The sequence below is a fragment of the Heliangelus exortis genome, chromosome 8 (genome assembly GCF_036169615.1).
Source record: "Heliangelus exortis chromosome 8, bHelExo1.hap1, whole genome shotgun sequence".
Lineage (NCBI taxonomy): Eukaryota > Metazoa > Chordata > Aves > Apodiformes > Trochilidae > Heliangelus > Heliangelus exortis.
Window position 1 is genome coordinate 18,224,616 of NC_092429.1, and position 21,810 is coordinate 18,246,425.

The following is a 21,810-nucleotide window of genomic DNA, read 5'->3' on the forward strand; positions in this document are numbered from 1 at the left end:
ATGCACAGCAGACAGTGACTAGAAAGGCAGTCAACCTGCAAATTGAGAAAAAAATTATGAGAAAAAAGAAAATAATTCCAAAGAATGTGGATAAAAAATGAAAGATGTTGATAAAAAAGAATTAGCAGGGTGTTGTTTTGTTTTTTTTTTAGTATAGTTCCACCAATTTAATTTTCCTCACCCGTGTGTTGACATTAGATCAGTAGCAGAATATCAAAAACTATTTAGGAACTGAGCTCACCAAATTCCTAAGGCTTTAAAATTATACAGTTAAACTTGATCTTATTTTTAGTTCATTAACACAGAATGCTGGCACTGACTTTGGTAGGTAATTCGCTGTATTAGTAGAATACTTTGCATCAAAGCATACAAACTAATACAATTTCAAGTGTTGTGTTTAACTTGGGGAATAAACATAGATGTGCTGGTTTTGATAGCACATTAAATAAAACTGGTTAGTAGTTAATATTAATGATACCTAAACATAGGTAATTTACTGCTAAAGTTTGCAAATTGATTGCAATTAATAGTAATTGACAAGGTTTAAAGTACATTGCATGTGATTGGAAATGTAGTAATTTAATAATAGACCATAATTTACATTTTTCTACAGATATACATGGGCATGTACATGTGGATGAACTAAACTGTAAAGCTCTGAATGCCTAAGCAATATATGATATCTTTTTATAACGTAAGAAACAAAACACCTCAAAAAAGCTTGAGATTGGGAAAAATAAATAGTGGCTATTATGAATGTATTTAATTTTTGTCAGCATTACTATGCTATAGTATTTAATTTTTGTTCCACTTCAGTGTGGCCTTAGAATTTTTACATGCTTTAAGGCCCAAAGGGAAGTGTACCAGTTTTAGACTGTGAAACATTGAACAGCCACATGTTGAAAGTGTATTACCATAGGTGCTTAGAAAACAGTGCTGAGTAGTTTTGAAGCAGAGGTCCAGCCTTTGTTCAAATGTGTCACTTAAAAGCTCTGTAGTTACTTTTTTAATTATTTGGACATGATTACTTAAGCTCAGGTTCCTGATAGGCACAAGTCTTTGTACCAGAAGATATTTTGTTACTGATTGATCAAGATTTTACTTTGCACATGGCCTGTGTCTGTGGTAAAAAAATCCACCTGTGACTATTGGTTAAGGTTTTGGCTCAAGTGGTAAAACTTCCACAATGCAGTAGCGGCCAAGCAAGGATAATGCTGTGTCTTGCAGAACACGTTATCCCCTCCCAAGCCCTAAAACAACAGAACACCCCCACCAGCCAGCCAAGCATAACCACTGAACATGTACCCTTTAATTTTAAGGTGTACAAATGCAGATTTCAGAAAACATCTTTCTCTCAGACATTATAAATTCAAGATTTTATTTTTAGCTTTAACTTTTGAAGATGCCTGTACTAAAACAAAAGTCCTGTTTTTCTTGTTTTGCAAACCTCTTGTCGCATGTGGAAAAGTTCATCACTTGGATCTGGCTAAGGTCTCCTCTTCATACATTCTATCTGTGACATGAGGCAGAGTATATAAATTTAAGGAAAGAACCTCAGAAACAAAGTAACAGTGGTTTTTTTTTTTAAAGCCTTGCCATTTGTCAGCAGTTTCCTTAGCTGGTGTTTTCATGCACGTGATTGTATTTGGTAGCCACTGCAATACTTAATCTTTCTCTCAGGTCACGATCCACGATTGTAAACTAGGTATCTTCATAATTCCTTTGCCTTTCCTTTGGTCAGATTGTTCCTTTGTGGATATATGTCCTATGTTCTACCTGTAAAATTTCGTATATTAATGTAAAATTTATATTTCATGTATTTAATGTGAAACAAGAAGTCATTTCTACTTTAGTAATCAAAAAATAATAGTTATAGTAAGCTTCTTGTGTTTAATGTATGAACTGTTTGTATTACAGGATGAAATAAGTGTTTCAGGAATGGCTAATTATTTACTGCTTTTTTTTTTTTAGTTGGATATTGGTATGTACTAATAGTTGAGAAGCATAGGTTGACTCCTGCAGAAAGCATGTGTATTTCTCAATTATTTCACTACTGCACATATGCAGGGATTTATAATCAGTGGTTTGTGTTGAATTTTGAACATTTTTTCAACTTCTTTCCATGAAATAATAGGTGGAAGGAATTTTTCTTGTATGCAAAAACTTTGGCTGTAGCCATGCAGTTATATTTCTAAATCACTGTGAGTATGAAAACAAATTATTGTAAAGGAAAATAATGCATTTAAAATGAAGGCTTCATCTTTTTCAAGGTAAATTAGGTATTTTGGGCCTTAACACCTGAAATACAACTTAAAGGTATATTTACTACTTATGTATTTCTTGAGAAATAAATATGTGGGCAGAGGACCTCTAGATTAAAATATGTTTTCAAAAATAAGGAAATGAGTTATTCAATGTTTGCCAGAAGTTATGATGAACTTTTAGGATCAGTTCTTCTGCAGAAACAACTTAGAATCATTGAATCTGCAGAGCTTAAACAATTGAATGCTATAGACTTACAGTGTGGCCTGTATATGTTACATTTCATTTTATTGCTTAGATGTAGGTTTCTGTTCCTGTGTTTAATAGAACAGGAATTGCTAATCAAAAATGCCAAGGACCCAAGTTGTTCAGATAATGACCATCTCAAGGCTTTATGAGATCCTAAGCATTCAATTTCAACAACTTGATTTATCGTATGCTGAAGGAACTCTTTGGGATGTGGCTTACATATCAGTTATGTTTAGATCGTTGTATTGTATTTAGTTATAAGAGTAATACTCAGAGATTTTGTTTAGAAATAGACAACTGATGTCATGTGAGAACTGCATTTTTCTTCTCCTTGGTAAAGAGCTAAAGATGGCTTACATCAGTGCAATGGCTCTTACAGAACAAGGCTTTTTTTTTTTTTAGTCTCAATTTAACATTGAGTAATCAGGGTTAGCTGTCGGAGTTACTGTTTTTTATTTTAACTTTTTTAAAGCTGTTGCTTGATTAGTAAATGAACCAGTACTGACATTATGGTTTAGTTATGCTATTCTCCCTGTTATTTTATTTTTTAGTCCCCCAGTGAAAATATTGTAGATTTATGTTATCCAGTGTATCTTTATATTTGTTACAAGTGTGAGCTGCAAGAGGTTTGAATTGGATCAGGCTTTTCAAGTCTGGTGAAAACCAAACTACTAGGTGAAACACCTACTTGCCAATATGCTTCCAGTTCAATAGCCCTTCCTCAGCAGTAGTTATTGGCTTGTGAGATTCACCCCTCCAACACATCCCTGTCCCTCCCTCTCCCAGTTTTCTGCAATTTTGTCTTTCCCCTGATGTGTAGGAAAGCATCATTTTGGTTCCTTGTTTAACTCCGTAGACTCCCTGTCTACCACAAGGCAATATTACTCTTTTGGCACCTTGCTCTTCTTGACTTACCTTTTAACCATTATGGATGTTGATTATACTGATACAGTTTGTTTGATAATGAAGTTATTTCTTTGATTTTTGACAGCAGGTGAATTCATCTTTCAGTGGCTAGAAATGAATTCTGTTCCCATGTTTTAAATGTTATGTTTTTCTCTGCCCAAGTGCAGTTCAGTGCTGTGTCTCCAGCTGAGAAGTACCATTTAAAATGGCAAATAAGGGACTGAAGGAAAAAGGTTTCATACAGTGCCAAAAACTCTTAAGTAATAGCTCTAAGAGCTAAATTTCATTTGTTCAAAAATGTTCTTAAAAACTCACTTATCTGCATTATTTGCCAATAAGTTAATAAACAGCTTTTGTTGTGGTTGCTTGCCCTACTGCTGAAAACTTTATCTGGACATTTGCATAGCATTGAGAATGCTTATTGACAGTCCCTGAATCCCATCATGTATGTTGTATTCTTCCTTCAAATCCTGGCTATTTTTCTTATTGTTGTACATACCTTAATACAAAAGTCTTTCTTTTTGTATATATTATTTTAATATATTTATGTATCTGCATTTTTTCATAAACATCTTAGCACAGGCACTTGTCTCTGTAGATCTTGTTTTACAGTGAGTAAAAATATTTGAAGAACAGTTTAGGTATTTTAACAAATTGTGTGAGAGACTTGCATACAAGAGCTAAGTTAAACTGTTTACTCTGCTTTATATATAGTAAATGCTTCTTTCAGATTTGTTCTTTAAACCCACTGCAACAAAAGTTGAAAAATTGTGCAAAATGCAAAGATTAGATAGTAATGCAAATTGATGAAGAAACAATTTATTCAGGTAATACAATTAGTACTAAAGATATTTTTCTTTGCAAGTTTATATATGTTCATATACTGGCCAGTGATACTTTTACTAGTAACATTAGGATTATCTAAACCAAATACAAACTTTATTTTAAAAAATTTCTTCCATGTTATGCTGTAGAAAAGTTAGTATCAAAATTACACGTTGAAAACCACACAAGGAAACAAAAGAGCTCAAAGTACTGATCTGAGCATTCACTGGATATACTTTTTCTGTTGAGGTAATAAAACCAGAAGTTTCTTAAAAGTTTAAAGGTAAAAATTTTAAAACTTTTTAAAGAGTTTTAAAACTTAAGGTTTAAAAACTTTATTTTCACTTTCTCAGTAGTAACCTTTTATATTCAGTTTTGGAAACAAGGTGAATTCCAGTTATTTAAGAAGTGCAAAATATAATGGAAATCTAGTTACAGTATCACTGTAATTCTTTTTTTCTTTGCAAGTTTTTTGTAATCTGTTATTTGTAAGACAAATTGTTAAGGCTGTCACACTTAATGTTTTCTCCTAGTTTTCTGTAGAGATTTAAATTGGTAACTAGGGAAGACGTGTGTAGTAGGCATCAGGTGAAAAAGTACTTTGTAAAAGTACATAAACTTTGACTGTAATTTTAAGAATTAATTGTTCAGTTTTGTACAGGTGACCTTTGTCTACTCTGAAGCCCCGTCTTGTCACGTTTTACCAAAATTTAATGGAAATACTGAGAATAACCTTATTCTTGAAACAATATAAAGTATGTTCACAGGGTTGGTCAGAGACCCAAAGTTTACCAGGTTTCCTAACAGCATTCAAAAGGTAGTTAAATGTCATACCTGGTTTAGCTTTTCAAATCCAAATCAGGAGAGTTCTTGACTTGTAAAAATAAGAGTCCATTTCATTCTGTGTGTTTACTCTTGAGTAACCTCATTGGTTTAGTAAAATTGAGTGAAGAAATTGAATTCTTTATTATGATTTAGACATAACCTTAGAAAAACTTAGTTGCTCAAGTCAGTCCTTAATGTGTGCAGTATTTTTATGCAGGGAATTAGATTAGGTGACTGTTTTGGCACAAATTCAGAACTATTCTGTATTTAGAGCTGAGTAATAATTGAGGACTTCCTTATTCTCTCCTGTCTGGAAGATGCAGTCATCAGCCTTCTTATAAACATGAGGCTTTTATAGGATTTAACGTACATAAATGCTGCCTATTGATTTCCCACTCCCCTTCATTGTTTTTACTTTTGTTGTAAGTAAATAAAAGTAGTTACTCGTGTTTATTTTTATTTGTAGTTATTAAAAAAAAAAAAAAAATCTCTGGTATCAATTGGACCCTACTAATTGCATATATTTTTCTACTAGTCTGTTTTTTTAAAAATACAGGTAGCTATGAAACTACTCATCATAACATGGAATCAGAAGTTGAATAGCTCATACGCTGACTTGTGTGTTTTGTTGCCAGAAGCAGAAAACAGAAATTCTTAACTTCTCTCATATCTAAATGATTTCCAATTTCCAGCACTAATTTATTTATTAATATCCATCAATCTTATGACAGTGTTGTTCTTTAGCTCTTGACTCTTTCTGATGTTTACTCCACTGATGTATTTGTAGGCAGCTGTTTTATTACCTTTGAACCAAAGTATATAATATTTTTTCTGACCTTTCCAAAGCAAGGCATCTTACATCCAGTTAACTAGCTCTTCATTGAATGTGTTCAAGAAAAAAGAACTCAAGCTGAATTTCTGTACAAGTATTCCAAATAATATCTTTCTGATGCTTTGTACAATGATGTTCCCTGCTTCTGCTAGGAAATCTGGTCTGTTTTGGGGTTTTTTGTGCATTTTTTCTGTTCATGTTTGCTTTGTCATGTTTATTAGTTGTTTTTTCCTTTTTTGTGGATGATCCTTTAGTTCATAATTGACTTTTTTTTTTCCTTAAATTCTGAGTTTGTGGATCTCATCAGGCTGTTGTGATGTTAGTCCTCTGGGTCATCCCCTTTGTCAAGTGTGATCCTTGTCAGCATTAATAATGCTTCCTTTCTTTGGTAGTCTTCTAGATTTTGTGTCTGGTTCATTACTGCAAACAATGCTTAAAACCTTTCCTTTAAGAGCTCTTCTGGTAATTATCCACCATTATTTTTCTCCATCCAAATAAATGCTGGGTGACCTCTAGTTGATTCAGGATTTGTAGATTGTTTTTTAAAATGTACTTGAGAGTTCTTATGCAAGCCCTTCTGAGTCAGTTAGTAGTCTTACATAATATTATATGAGATACACCTTTCATGAAATTGTGTAACATTTGTGTGTTTACGATTTGTTCTGAGTCCTTGAATTTTATTGAGATCAAACTAAAGAGATGGCTATATTAAAAAAATACCTTGTATTTATAAATAAAACATGGTTTAATAAAACACTAATAGTGTCAGTAAACTTTTCAAATAGAGTCTGAATATGTCTTTCAGCCAATGGTAATGACAACAAGAAATTCAAAGGTGATGATAAAATGGATGGGGCTCCTTCTCGTGTTCTTCATATCAGAAAATTGCCTGGGGAAGTGACAGAAACAGAAGTTATTGCTTTAGGTTTACCTTTTGGGAAGGTAACCAACATCCTAATGCTGAAAGGGAAAAACCAGGTAATTAGTTGCTTTCCATTTTTTAGTATGCTTTGTGTCTAACCTAAAAATCTGCTGTTAAAATGCTATTGAAATAAGTTATTTAACAGTAAGTATTTAAAACCCAGATAACCTTTGTTCCTGTATTTTTATGAACTTACACTGTTTCTGTAGTAATTTTTTTGCGGGGAAAAGGGGTTGGTTGGCAGCTACTTAAAGCAAAAATTTAGCTGTAAGATAAGTATTTAGTCCTGCATCTTCACAGATATGTTTTTGGAGATAATGTAGTTCAGCAAATAAAGTGAAAATATAGAGAGTCATCTTCTGAAGACTGGTATTTTTAAAATGTGCTATCAAATCTTTTAAGTATTTTTTTTATATACTGCTAATAAGAATATCTGTTTTGTGAATACTGAGAATTAAATGTTTAATTACAGGCATTTTTGGAACTTGCTACAGAAGAGGCAGCTATCACTATGGTTAATTACTACTCTGCTGTTACTCCACATCTCCGTAACCAACCTATCTATATCCAGTATTCCAACCATAAAGAACTAAAGACTGATAACACACTTAACCAGGTATATTTACTGTTACATGGTTTTTCAAATGCAGACAGTAGAGAATGAGGCATAGCATGTATTCTTGGTTCTCGTGGCATACATTTAATCACTTGCTTTTGTCTACTTTCTAACACTACTGTAGTTTTATTTATGATCATTCCACTTTCTGGCATTAAAGGGGATTTGCTTTCAGTGTGATCTTTCCACTATTAGTTTTCTTAACGCTTTCTGAACATAAAAATATAAAGATTCTGAAGTGTCTTTTTAACTGTTTTTTCATAAAGTGAGTTTCCATCTTTGAGAATGTAGAACGAAAAAAAATAACTTTCCAATTCTGATACCTGAGATTCTAATGCCAGTTTGAATTGCCCTTGCTATAACAGCTAATAACTACGTCTATGTTTTGGTGATGCTTTTATGATTGCTCTGGTAGCACTTGTAAACTCACCATATGTGACCTGTTATTTTGGGGAAGAATACCTTAGTGACCACTGTAGAGATACATGCACTTAATAATAAAAAAATATTTTAGTCCTGCCTTTGCAGAACCTAGTTCACAATAAATATAGACACACGTCTGGTTTTAGTACAACAGGAAAACTAACAAAAGTAATGTCGTGGCCATTTTGTACAAATTATATGGGAGAAGAGAAACTTGCCATAAGTCAGATGATTATTTTAAGGTAATTTTCTTATCTTTTCATTTTGACGTTACAAAAGACAGTGTAAGTACCAAGTTGCAGTTTTTGTTGTGTCTTAAATAAGGTATGTAAACAGAAAAATACATCTCTTTTTTTACAAATAATTTCAGGATAATCTGTTGAAAGAGATCTTGGTTAAGATCAAGTATAGTGTTTGATTTCCTGATTGATCTTTCTAAACCTTCCATTCCCTTAAAATATATTGGTAGTTTTCTCTGCTGAAGGTACTTTTTAAAAATTGAGGGCTTTCTTTTTCCTGAAAAAATTTCAGTTATAAAGAAAAAATCAATACCTTAAGTTACTTCTTATAAAGGATGAATTTTGTGTGCACATGTAGTGCATGGACATAATATTTAAGAAGCTTTCCCTCATGTTGTCCTCCAGCTTCTGTGATGATACTGTTTTTGTACTTCATGTATCCAGCTTTTCAGTGTAGCAAAAATGCTTTCTTTTCAGCAGCTTTTATGCCACTATATATATTAATACCCAAATTTAACATATTCCCAGTCGTTCATGTCTCTATTTGTTCAATTTTGAACTAAATCATATAAATAGGTACTTGGCAGTATCTAACTAGTACTCTAACTAGTATCTCATTAGGCATTCTGTAAAACACAAGGTGGTTAGATTATTTTTTTTCTATAAGGAAAAATGAAGGTGATACAGACACAACTTGTCTGGTTGTTTTGTGGTTATTTTGTGGTTTAGATTTTAATACTCAAAACTTATTTTTTTTAATCTGTATTTGAAAGCTTTCTTATGCAGCCAAATTAATTTTGAAATTGTCTTTTTCTGGAATTGAGAAGCTGCAAAGAAGACAGGGTATGAGTACATGTAACTGGAAAAAAAGGATAAAAATTTGGAGAAAAGTGCAAGTATCTTAATTACGACCAAGATAAGGAAAAGAGTATTTAGCTGAGGGATACTTCAAAGAGACAGGCTTTTAGTATTAATTAGGAAAGGTTCCATTAAGGTACTCTATTCTGAATTTCACAGTAACAGTAGTTTCTAGGATTATTTTCATTATGTTTTCATCTCAATATCATAGTTATCTAAAAATTCTTTTCCTTGGGAACACCAAACACTGAGAGGAGCATTTAAACCCGGATTTAAAATAAACATCCCTTACCTTTTTAATCCTGTATCTAGACTTGTAACTGATAACAGAATGACCTCTGTCATTGGAGTTTTCTTCTGTAATCAGCCTGTCATGAACAAGTAGTTTTAGTCCTTCTGCACAGACAATGCAACATTTAGAAAGAATAACTGTTACACTTTCTGAATGGGGTAGCTGATCTTTTAAAATTAACTATGATTTTGCAAAAGCAAGAAAAAAAACTTTACATGCTATTTATATGTCTTCAAAAGTGGATATTCTGTATGATATGTTATATTTAACTTGTTTGACAAAATACTGTCATAATTATTTTAGATGTTACCCCTATTTGCCAGTGTTTAGTCCTGTATTCATTTGTGTACTTAGATTAGATTCAGTGGAACAAAATACAGTGCATACACAGAGACTGATAGTGCTATTAAGGGTCATATTTTAAATCTGACTTCGAGTTTTGATTCTTTGGGCTACACTGTCTAAACTTTTACAGTTACTTTAAGGAGTGATCTTTAATTGGCACATGGCTCATCTTCTGTCCTTGCAGAAGGAGTAAGAAGTAATTATGAAATCCAAAGTATCTGGCCAGCTTGCAAGTTATAGATTAGGGAAAAAAGAGAAAGTGTTGTGATCGAAAAATGTTTTAACAGAGTTAAGAGTAATTAATGTTAAATATAGAGGTATATTTTTTTCACAACTTGTGTACATGGTGTTCACAAAGGCATTAATGTGGCCATTATAACTTGTACCTGGCATGCTCACCTGTCTCTGTGTTGTATCGTTTTGCTTCATAAGGCTGCTGTGATGAAAGCCTTAAATGGAAACCCTTTTTTCTGCACTTTATCTTTCTGATACTGTCAGTTCTGGCAGTGGAAGTAGTTATATAGATGTGTGTTCTTGTGGTGTCATCATGTGGTTACCTTTGAATTTCTAAAATCTTGCTTTTGCTTAAAAGCTAAAAAATCCCCGCACATGAAAAGTATTTTGGGTTTCTTTTTATGAAAGAGGGTGGGTAACAGACACCAGATGGTTTACCTCTCTGGATACTTATTTCTGACACTTGAAAAGTGTGTCATGTCATGTGTATGTGTCATTGCATTAAAGATGAGAATTTTGGAAGTGTTAGCTCAGTGTTATCTCTTCCTATCAGGGCTATCTATGTAATTAAAATGGCTGTGACAGGTTAACTGTAATAGTCTTTTGAAAAACACGATTAATATCTCTGTTTTCTGTAGGTTTGGTAGTTTTTTGTTGGGTTGGGGTTTTTTTGTTTGCTATTTGTTTGTGGGTTGATTTCGGTTTTGTTTTTTCTTTAAAGGCAAGGCAAGAAAAAAAAGCTGTAAAGAATCTTGAAACATGCAAAATCTTCCCTCTCTTTATCCTTACTACTAGAAAAATCAGCTTGCTGCTGGGAAGATTGATATTGGTACTATGACTTAAGGATTAATTTGTTTTCATTTTTATTATCTCCTCTCACAGAGCTGGTCTGCATTGCACTTGTGTTATGTCTGTAGCTCTGAATTTTAAATAAGTGGACTATTTTATGTTTCTGAAATTAACTATACTAATATTGATAATTTATAGCTATCAACTTTTTTTTTTTGAAGCGGGCTCAAGCTGTTCTTCAGGCGGTGACGGCTGTGCAGGTGACAAATGCTCCCATTAGCGGGACCACTGTCAGTGAGAGTGCAGTGACTCCAGCTCAGAGTCCAGTCCTTAGAATAATAATTGACAATATGTACTACCCTGTGACCCTGGATGTTCTTCATCAGGTAAGCCAAATTTCATTTTAATTTGAGCTACAGTTGGAAGAAACTGGTATAAAACATTACAATGTTTTTTTTCAGATATTCTCTAAGTTTGGTGCTGTATTGAAAATAATCACATTCACTAAGAATAACCAGTTTCAAGCTTTGCTGCAGTATGGTGATCCAGTAAATGCCCAGCAAGCAAAACTAGTAAGTATAGCTCTCTTTTTTGGTTTTTTTCTACCTGTACAGTACACAATTCTAAAAATGTTAATCTAGTAGAGTCCTGGCCATAATAATGTGTCATACTTTTGCAGTATCTGATTTTTTTGAGACTAAAAAGTAACTGAGTTATTATATAATGCCTAAAATCAATGTTTAGGAGATACTATGTCTAAAGAATTGTATGCATCTATATTCATGCACAGATATAGTAATAAGACTTCACAGAGATGAAATAATGTGCAAGACTGCAATAATGAAAATGTCAACCAGAAGTAAAGATGAAGTATATAATGTTCATGCATACATAATTTGTTGGAAGAAGCAAATCTAGTAAACCTGTTGGATTACTCTTGGTAGATACTTTCTAAGCTTCACTAAGATTTGTGAGTTGTATGTAAGCTTGTAGAATTATTGCATGTAGAAATATATATATTATTACATATAATAAAATATGTAGACTTCACTGTAACCATAAATGCCCAGAAAAGAGAGTGCAGTCTTACTTATGGGACCAGACTATGGGGAAGTTTTGAATCAGTGTGAGATGGGAGCAGCATCTTTCTTTTGTTTTGTTGGAAACTCTCCTATCCTGTGTAATTAGTTTTATTCTTTGTAGCAGTAGGGAGCCTATGTGTAAAATTGTGACAAAGAACATGTCATTTTGTCAACAGACATTGAATGTGGTGTGTTCATATTTATGGCAACAGGAAAGTTGAACCAATCAGGAAGACTTTTTTTTAATAATTTTTTTCGAGAGGTAAATGGAATTAATTTATGTTTTCAAACCTTCACATGCAATCAGGGTTTGTGGAAGGCTGATTAAAATCCATGTGCTAGTTGAGTGTTATTTAGCAGCACAGAAAGTGCTTATAGCCCATAGATGACAGAATAGCTGAGAACTTCGAGTAAAAGTAAAAAGCTCGCACCTCCAACTAAATAGGTAGTGAATCTCTCTTAGAAGAGGAAAGAAAAAAATGGGCTTAGTTTTCTGTTGCAAATTATTACTATATTGAAATAAAGACATTCATTAAGTGGTGGAGGATGGTAATTCTTATCCTCATCAGCAAATGAAATACCAGGTATTAATTAAAAAACTGCAATGTGGTGGTCAAGACGGAATTGCAAAATATGAGACAGTCGAAAAGCAGAATGTTCTGAGTTTTCATGCTATTGAGATAAATAAAGTTTGCCTAGGACAAGAAGATTTACAACTTGATTTATGTTACCTGTTCTAAATAATCTACACCTGAAAAGCAGTCTGGAAATACTTGGAGTTTTGGAGTACAATTTAAATTAAGGGCAACCTTTTCAGCAGTTAATAGTATCAAATGCTAGGTTGTTTGTCACGATAGAGGGAGATGCAGACATGTCACTGTTACACATAAAAATATGGTTGGATGGAATGCACCTTTCAGATTCTAAGTAGGTTTAAAATAGTAATACAGAAAATAGATCTTTGACAATCAATTACTGCAGAAATTGGCTGTAGTTATTTAGATTGATATTTGAAATATCAGATAAAGAGTTGGATGCTAATGTGTTTGGAGAATGTTGTAACTCAGTCTTTTTTCATGTTTGGAAAGTTGTTTTTCAGTAATAGATAGTAATGCTGGTTTTGAAGTGAATTTTTAAAGCAAAATATGACTTCAAGTGAGAAATCTTTCGACTTTGTTTTTGAGTCTTAAATATATTATCAGAAGATTTAATGGGAAGATGGTGTCTGTGAGATGAACTGTAATGATTTGAAAATTATCAGTGAAATTCTAGGAGTATCTTATCTAGGAGTGACAAAATAACTAAAGGATGAGGTATGTAAAAGTATGAAAGGAACCTAATTGCTGTTTTTGACTTCTGACAAACTGTACTACTTCCTGGGATACTGTATTGGTCATCATTTTATAAAAAGGAAAAAAAAAAAAAAATATATTGGTTTTCCTGTTTTGCATGTTTTGATACTGAGAGCAAACTTCTGTATGATGCAACAGCCTGGCCAGGAGCTGGGGCAAGTAATGTGAATATGCAGCAGTAGAGCACATTGAACTACTGTGTTTCTCATAATGAAACAAAGTGGTGTCCTGGAGATATTTGAGCACATGAGATATTCTAAGCATCAAAACCAGCTCATTTTCATAGTAAATCATCAATACATGCATCATAAGGAGTAAACTTGAATACCAGTAATCCAATATTTAGTGCCAGTGTTTCTCTCCGAACAGCTGGCTAATCCTGAGTGCAGCCTTTGTGTATATGTTTCAAAAGTACTCTTGCCACATCTTGGATATTGGCAGTTATTGATGCCTCATCTGTGGAGGATTAACTGAGATCCATAGATAGCTCATGACAGTTGTCTTGACCCAACATAGGTTAAAATTATCAGAATTCTAATGAAGAGTTTCTGTTACAGTTGGTCAGTTGGACCTTGCTTGGGTTGTAGGTGATTTTCTGTACATTCAAGGTATCTTCTTTCCAGTTGTTTTGAGTGACAGCTTCAGAGTGGCTCTGTACTGGAAGCAGTCTGCAAATATCTCTGCTAGGCTATGTTGCCTTAAAACCTCTAACAGGAACTTCTTTTAGTTTTTGCCAGAATGAAAAGCAAGGACATCTCCAGATAAGATATTTAGCTTCAGGGCAGTTATCCATGATTATTACATTAAAGATTTTTCAGCATCTTGAATCCTAAAGAACACAATTTGTGCTTGGAAATTGTAAGTACTGTTCAAGTAGAGAGTGCATAGTTCTATGCATATGACACTTTTCAAGGAACTTTTATTTCACATGGATTTTCCTTGCAAAATTTTTCCTTGAACCCTGATAGTAAAAAGAAGAGCAGTGAATTCTGCCCATTGTATCAGAAAGCCCTTCATTCATGTGAGGAAAGCCTGACAGAAAAAAAGCCTTCTGAGAGAAGAAACGATTCTCAAGCGTGTTGCTCCTCCACTGTAGAGCCTACCAATAGATCTGACATTCACCTGCATGAAGCTTCATCAGTCACTCAGGATGTTACATTTTGTAACTTTGTAGAGTACTTTTGCCTTTTTAGATTACCTTTGCTACTGTTATCAATTCAGTTCACATCCACAATGGAAAATATAGAACCTAGTGTCATGGATCCCTGCTGACTAGATAGAAATTCTTACTGCCCTTTTGCAGAAAAGCTTGTGTGTTATTTATTACATCAGCAGCAGGAGAAAATATGGTTTAATAAACATGTTTTGTTTTTTCCACTGGAAAATTCGCCTTTTCCATCCAGTCTCTTACCTTTTTAACTGTAGGAACTGTTCTCAGCAGTTTTCATCTCTTCATCCACCTGGCTACCATGAGCAAAAAGAATTGGGTTGATATTATTTTAAGAAATGGGAAAGAACTGTGTTTTGTGATGCAAACCTCCGTTTCATCAATACTCCCTCTGTGGCAATTTTACTGTCTGTGACAGCCAGCCAGAGCTCTCTATTCTGGATCCTTATGACTTCCCAGGCTGTTTCTACTATGTGATATGGTTCTTGCTTATTTTTTCCTTCAGTGAAAGACATGAGCAGATCTTAGATTTTGTGTGAATGCAATTCCAGTTGTTGAGATCCTTTCTAAACATTTTTTGATTGCTTCTAGTGTAGTAGTTGTCTAGGAATACTAATTCCTTTCCAGACAACTCTGCTGGATTGGAACACTTACGAGTATTGGGGAGTATGATTTTCCTTATTTCTGGATTCTTTTCTTTCTTAAGGGCCATAGCTGATATAGAGCCATGTGCAGCATAAGCATATTTAGTTTTTACAAGTAATTTTTTTTGTTTGTTTGCTTGTTTGGTCTGTGGAGTTTTTCCATTTGTGGTAGCTTTTTGTGGTGGTGGTTTTGTTTTTCCCGCTTTCAAAAGCAATCTAATTGAATGTAGAGAAACATGTATGGTCTGTTTGCACTATGGAGTTGAGATCGTGCACTGGGGTGCACTGTGGAGTTGAGATCTTTGTGTCAGTTCTGGCATGTGCCTCTTTCATTGGCACATGAAATTGAGAAAGGGATTTTTGTTTGTTCTTGTATCACTGTTTTCTATTAGTCTTCTGCATGCTCTTACTAGTCATCTTGCTCCTAAATACCACAACATGGGGGTTTTTTTGAGCAATCTGTCTGCTGACAAGCTCTGGCAGTAGGTGAGCCATTCATCAGAATCATTTCCCCCCCCCTGGAAAATTCCCAAGAGGAGGGTACTTTCTGGTGACAAGGGGGAAGGAAGGAAAGCAGGGCCCTGGAAATGATTTGCTATCATTACACTCTTAGTATCACGTGATGACGTAAGTTTTGATATTTCTATTGTTGAGGATTAAGTGATGGATTTGATAGCATAGGCAAGGTAAAGAATTATTCTTAGATTTTTGTGTAAGGTCCTGTGATATTTGATCTCTTCAGCACGTTTGTGGTGTGGTATAGTACTGCATCATGCCTGAAGGTATGTATAGGTAAGTGCTGAAAGAAAAAGAAGTTTCTCAGCAATAACTAGCATTCTTTGAGGCAGTGTCTGTTCTTATATTCACTATCTGGCTTCTTATTTTTTCAGGATGCATGTTTGAGAGGAGGAGGATTTTGAGGGTTTGTTGCCCATTATTTTATTGCCATATAGGAACGAGCCAAGTATAAACATTTACAGTTGTGACTTCACATGTGAACAGTTAATCTTGAAAAAACCTAGCTGCTGTTAATCTTTCTTACATTGTTGCTGGAGGTGTGGGATACTACTGGTGGAGCTGTGTGGGGTGAAGTAGTTTTTGGTTTTTGATCTGTTGCAAGTAGCCTTTTCCAGAGTGTGACTGCAGTGTTCATTAAGGATCTGCCTCCCTCCTTTTCTCTTTGGGATGTTCTTTCAAACTGCTTCCCAACTATTTGGATTTCTCTTGTGCAGTATTCTTTTATTTGTACTTTTGGTCACTTTGAATTTGTCAGAAAGAGGAGGTTTTGGCTGTTTCAGTGTTTTAGTTACTTACGCAGCTCCCTTTAAACATTGACTACTCTGGAAGCTACCAACATAGGTATATTTTGTTTTGCTAACTTTGAAGGCTAAAAGGATTTTCATCAACTTCACAGCCTTCTGCCAACCATAAATAAAGTTGTCTACCAACTCCATGCAGAAGTATATTATGAATCTTAATTGTGTTTTAAAGACTTAAAGACTTTGTGTCATGATCCTATGATTAGGACAAAGCTAAAGGATACCGTCTTTTGGTCTCATTCATATATTCTTCATTATGTGAATGGGTATTTCCTTGATGGTAATGGCATTGTCTTTGGCAATAAGTAAGCTCTGACTCAGTAAACTGGACCACATCTTTAATCCATATCTTAGTGGACATTATAGAAGGTAAGAAGACTTCTGAAAGTGATGACTGATTCTCAGTATGTATTTCTGTAGATAAAAATATTCAAGTAAGATTCTTTTCCCAAAAATAAATATCAAGTCTTGGATTCTGCGCTGCCACTGCTATAAATGAGCTAGAAAATTCTGTATTCTGAAGTGGTGATGCCCACCACCACCCCAGTAATATAGAATTAATCCTCAGATTGTGCTCTGTGAATCAGGACAGTAGGTTTTGCTTTGCCAGTATTGTATGAAGCATTGTTGAAGCTGAGTTTCAAGCACAGGAGTTACTTTTTAACTGCTAAATATTTATTGAGATGAGGTCTAGATTGTTAGATTTCTATACTTATTATTACTTTATTTTCCCATTACTTGGAAGTTGGAATAATACTGACTTACTTATTCTTGTACATTGACTGCTAATGGTGATAATCCTTTTAAGTGATTTTATGAGCCCTGGAGATGTCAGCAGCAGTAATACATTCTGTAGCAGGGGACAGCCTTGCTTGCCCACACCTAGCAGAGGGATGTCTGCAGTGTGCTCAGTTTCAGATGCATCAAGGTCTGAAGGTAGCTATGTTGCTTCCATACCTAGCAGTCACACTAGGTTTATGCAGTGCTTTTTTGGCTTAAACTGGTAAATCCTGCCAGTACTTGAATGTGTTGGAAAGTGCACTGTAAGTATAACCAGGATAGCTCAAGTCCAGAAGTGGTGTATTTTGAGTCCAGCATTCATTCAGAGAAACAAAAGATCTGATTTTTGTAATTGAAAGTGTGATTTATTTGGGTTTTTTTCACAATGTGTGCATACAAGGAAGTTTTATATTTAACTTTTATATATTTTTAACATAAAATGTCTTGAATGAAGGGATTAATTTTTAACATGAACTGTATTTTCACTTCCTAGCATTTTTTAAGAATATAAACCAATTTAGTTACAAAAGTTTCCATTTTTAAAATATCTCCTATTTAGCTTTTAGTGCTTCAAATGAAAAGAAGTATGCCCAGAATGTCAATGGAATATAATCCAGGTTATATAATGGAATATAATACAATGGAATATATCCAATGGAATATAATCCACTTTACCTAGTAATTCATTAAGATGGACAAATCATGTCAAATGAGGCCTTTTTTGAAATCTCTAAGTGGTGTCATGTTAGGAGTTCATGTGAATTTCACTGTCAGTAAACATCCTTTCAGAAGTACCTGTTAATTGGGAAATATTTTTTTTTAATGTTGCTAACATTAGGTTACCAGATAAGGTTGCCTTTCTTTCAGTTCTGGCACTAACTACCTTTAAGGGGAGAAGAAAAAGATGCAGGAACAATAAAAGTATTCTGCTTTACCAGGTAGCTGTCTAACATGGTATTTAAGTCTAGGTTTTAATTTTTTTTTCCCTCAGGTCAGCTATGTGTGTAAAAGAGTACTTGTGTGATTTTTGGTTATTTTGTTTTTCTTTGAGACATTTACTTGGCATTATTTCTGAATTAAAGCTGTACTGTGGAATACAGATAAGTTAACTGTATTCAACAGACTAAATTTTATGCTTGCGTTAAAATGTCTTTTGCCACTTTGCAAACAGCTGTCTTTGTAAGAGAAGTAAACATCGAGCTTTCTGGAATAATGTTAAGAGAAGTTAATACATTTTACTCCTAAGTGGTTTTAAGCTTACACAATATAATGAATAAATGTCTGTATGCTGACCTTGGGGTTTTTTGTTTGGTTTTTGTTTGTTTGTTTTTAAATAAAATAGTTGTGCAGCCAACTTCTATTGTATACCTGTATTGTATATTTTTAAAAATAAATTAACTCCTTTTTCCAGGCTTTAGATGGTCAAAATATTTATAATGCTTGTTGTACCCTACGGATTGATTTTTCCAAGTTGGTGAATTTGAATGTCAAGTACAACAACGATAAAAGCAGGGACTACACTCGTCCTGATCTTCCATCTGGTGATGGACAGCCAGCGTTGGACCCAGCTATTGCTGCAGCATTTGCAAAGGAGACCTCTCTTTTAGGTATGATTCTGACATAGTTCTTTTGTATTGCAGAGTCACTTGATAAAAAATTTTATTAATCTTCCCAACAATTAGAGATCTTAAATTGCAGTAGTATCCAAAGGTCTGTTTAGGGTTCAATCTGTACTGTGAGCTGAATTTAACAACCCAATTATGTTGTCTTTAAATGTCCTGCATATGTGATTGAGAAAATGCATGACAAAATGAGAAATGCACAAAGTGTAAGGAAAAATCAAATTATTTTTACCTTTTATTCCTAAATCTGTCCTCCCTCCTTTATATGTCCTGTCAGCTGCTACTGACCACACTCCCATCGAAGTTTGTAAGTCTTAATGTGACATGTGTTTCATTCATGCTAATGCTTATTTGTGATACCAGAATATGAAAGTAACATTTTGTTGGTTTCCTTCAATGAGAACAGATTACACTCTTTTCTTAGTAATAAAAAAAAGGTGGTAGTTTGTGTTTTCTGTAAATAAAAGGTAAAAAAAAAATAAATCTGTTAGCAGTTCTGCTGCTGTGGTGAGTTCTGGTATCCTGTCAGCTTTTGAGTTCATCAGAAGTAGGTGAAATGCTCTGAGAAAGATACAGATAAATAAATCATCTGACTTTTAGTAAAATAAATGTGTGCTTTGAGAGAAATTTGTAACATATTTGGGTTTTGTTCTTGCCAAAGAACAGCATTCACTTCAAAACACTTAGTACTCGCATTATCTTTGGACTTTTATAAAAACTGATTTATTATGTTATGATCATTGTTCATCCTACTTAGTCCTTTTTCTTCTTTTCTTTCATAATTTTACTTTTTTTTCTAAAGGAAAGTTTTGTGCCAAAGAGAACAACATATATTTTAATGCCTTGTTATGTGTACAGGATGGGCCACCTTGGAGTAAGTCAGAGTTAATATGGTAAAGTGGGACTTGATGAGGCCTAGGGGAATGATGTGAGCCCAGGAAACTGAAAAATTCTGTCATTAAGACTACTGAATGCTACACTGTGTCTGCCCATTTCGAAAATCAGGTTACATGGAGGATACATTCCATACCTGGCTGTAAATTATACCCTCTCACAGATTTTTGGAGTGCTTGACATCAGATCCTCTGATACGACTTGTGGAATGTGTATCACTTGTAGATACAGCCCAACTGTTCGAAAATAAAGGACACCATGAGAATCTAAAGTCTCTGAAGAATCTGTAGCTAAAGTTTATTTATTTATTTTCCTTTTAACTTCCCATTGTTTAAAAATTGAAATCTCTCATTTCATGGATTGTTTGTGGAGAAGTTTGATAGTAGAGATGAGTGCTATAGGAACGCTGCTGAGGCACTTAGTAATTCAGCATGTAAGGACAAGAACATAGACATGGGGGTGCAGAATGAGTAGTAAAGGGTTCAGGAGTCATGATTTGCAAAACAATGGTAAATGCAGCATTACTAGTACAACCCTAATCTGACATTTTCCTGGATCCTGAGAAGTTGCTTTCCACTCTCAGGTTTACTAACATATTTCTTTGTACATAATGCCTACAGTATGCATTAAATTAGAAGGTTTAATTTTCTTGACATAGTGGAATCACATGCAGAGGATGTTTGGATCATTGCATCACTTCGGGTATGCTTAATAGGGCTATAATGCAGTAATTATTCAAGTGGCTTAGCAGACTTTGTCATCTATGTGTTAGGTCTGAAAGTCATTTAAAAGTTTTTGTTTGGTTGGCTTGGTTTTTTGTTTTGTTTTTGTGTGTGTGTGTCTGCAAAATTTCTGTCTTCTAGCTTGTTGATTTCAGACTCATTATTTTTTGTATGTTGAAAGGTTTTGCTAGTAGAATTATGAAGATGATGTTACCTAATTAAATATTTTTATTCTCCCTGGGTAGAATGTTTTTCAAGCATCAGGAAAATAAAAGGTACACATGAATAACTTTCTTTTCAGCTGTGAAATATTTTCAGAGCATCAGTGAAGTCAGTCATTTTTTGTTTGAGTAGTGGAGTATGGTTGGTTTTTGGTCTCTAAAAGCATTCATTGTTGTAAAAGACAATTAAGCTGCATACATTTTCTAACTTTTTGTGGCCACTTGGATGGGCTTTGTATATAGTAACTCTGCTGCATTTGTCAAATGGAGATTATTATACAGTGGTTTTGGTGTTTTTTTATTGTTTGGGTTTTAGGTTTTTTTCCTAGTTGGCTTTTTGTTAGTTTTTACAGAATTTAAGCTCTACAGGTCATAAGCTTTGCAAAAAGGCTCCATAGTACTGTTGGCTTTAGCCATTTGGATAACTGTCAAAACATGTTTGAATATGGAAGAACAAGATTCTCATTCTGGGCTGCTTACTATGCATAAAGGCACAAAAAATAATGGCATAAGTATGAAAGGATTTATTTGCTTTAGAACCCCTGTTTCTGATAAAGCTACTGTTAGAGTGTACTCCATATCTGCCATGCCCTATGCCACGCCCTGGTGGTTCCCTGAGGGCATTTTTCTCCATAAAAGAGTGAAGCTTCATTTTGATATTAATGTGATGCTTGTTCTTACACATACTCAAAAAGTATGCCACAAGTTGAACCTGTGGCATTCTTGATAAAATTTTTTGCTATAGCTTTTCCCTTGATCGTTAACAGACGCTGTGGAAAGGACACAATTCTGACTTTTGCTTATGTTATTCTGTTGTATGCTGCATAGTTAGACAAGTGGGGTGCCTTTTGGTTTGGGCTCTTGATAGCTACTACATCTGTAGTTGTCACTGGCTTTCCGTTAGCTTCCAACAAAGCTTTCTAATGTTAAAGTAGCTACATTTCTAAATAGTTTAAGATGAGTCCTCAGATCTTGAGCAGTGTGTTGTATGACAAGTAACAATTATAATACAAGCTGTTATTATTTTTGTTCATTGAACACTTTTGACTTGCTTAAATCAGAATGGCAAATCATCAGAATGGCTTTGGTGGGTTCCTAATTTGTCTGACCTTTCCAACAAATCAAGTCTATAGGTGCTGTGCAGTTGGTTAGAAATATATCAATCAAATCAGTGATCCTAGCCCAAATATATCATTACTTGTTCATCCAATACATCTTCGGCTGTGATGAAATAAGGTTTCAGAAATATTTGAAACTTTAATAGGACACACTTTCAATAAGTCTTGTTACCTTGAGAAAATCAGTAATGGACAGAATGGCTGGTTTCAAATGAATTTCCAGAAGCAGATGGCTGAGTTACAAGAGATCTTACAGACCTTTGAATAAACA

At 34.1% G+C, this 21,810-nt stretch overlaps 1 protein-coding gene across 7 annotated transcripts in view; it reads left to right on the forward strand.

The window, feature by feature from the left end:
- Positions 1-21,810, forward strand: part of PTBP2 (polypyrimidine tract binding protein 2) — a 46,139-nt gene that overhangs the window by 17,842 nt on the left and 6,487 nt on the right. For 6 of the 7 annotated variants that reach the window (XM_071750799.1, XM_071750798.1, XM_071750800.1 and 3 more), the window contains 5 exons: positions 6,705-6,877; positions 7,294-7,437; positions 10,839-11,003; positions 11,079-11,189; positions 18,374-18,569. In XM_071750799.1, coding sequence (XP_071606900.1) covers positions 6,705-6,877; positions 7,294-7,437; positions 10,839-11,003; positions 11,079-11,189; positions 18,374-18,569 — 789 coding nt within the window. Of the gene's footprint in view, positions 1-6,686; positions 6,878-7,293; positions 7,438-10,838; positions 11,004-11,078; positions 11,190-18,373; positions 18,570-21,810 lie in introns of all 7 variants that reach the window. The other variant, XM_071750804.1, reaches the window with a different exon arrangement.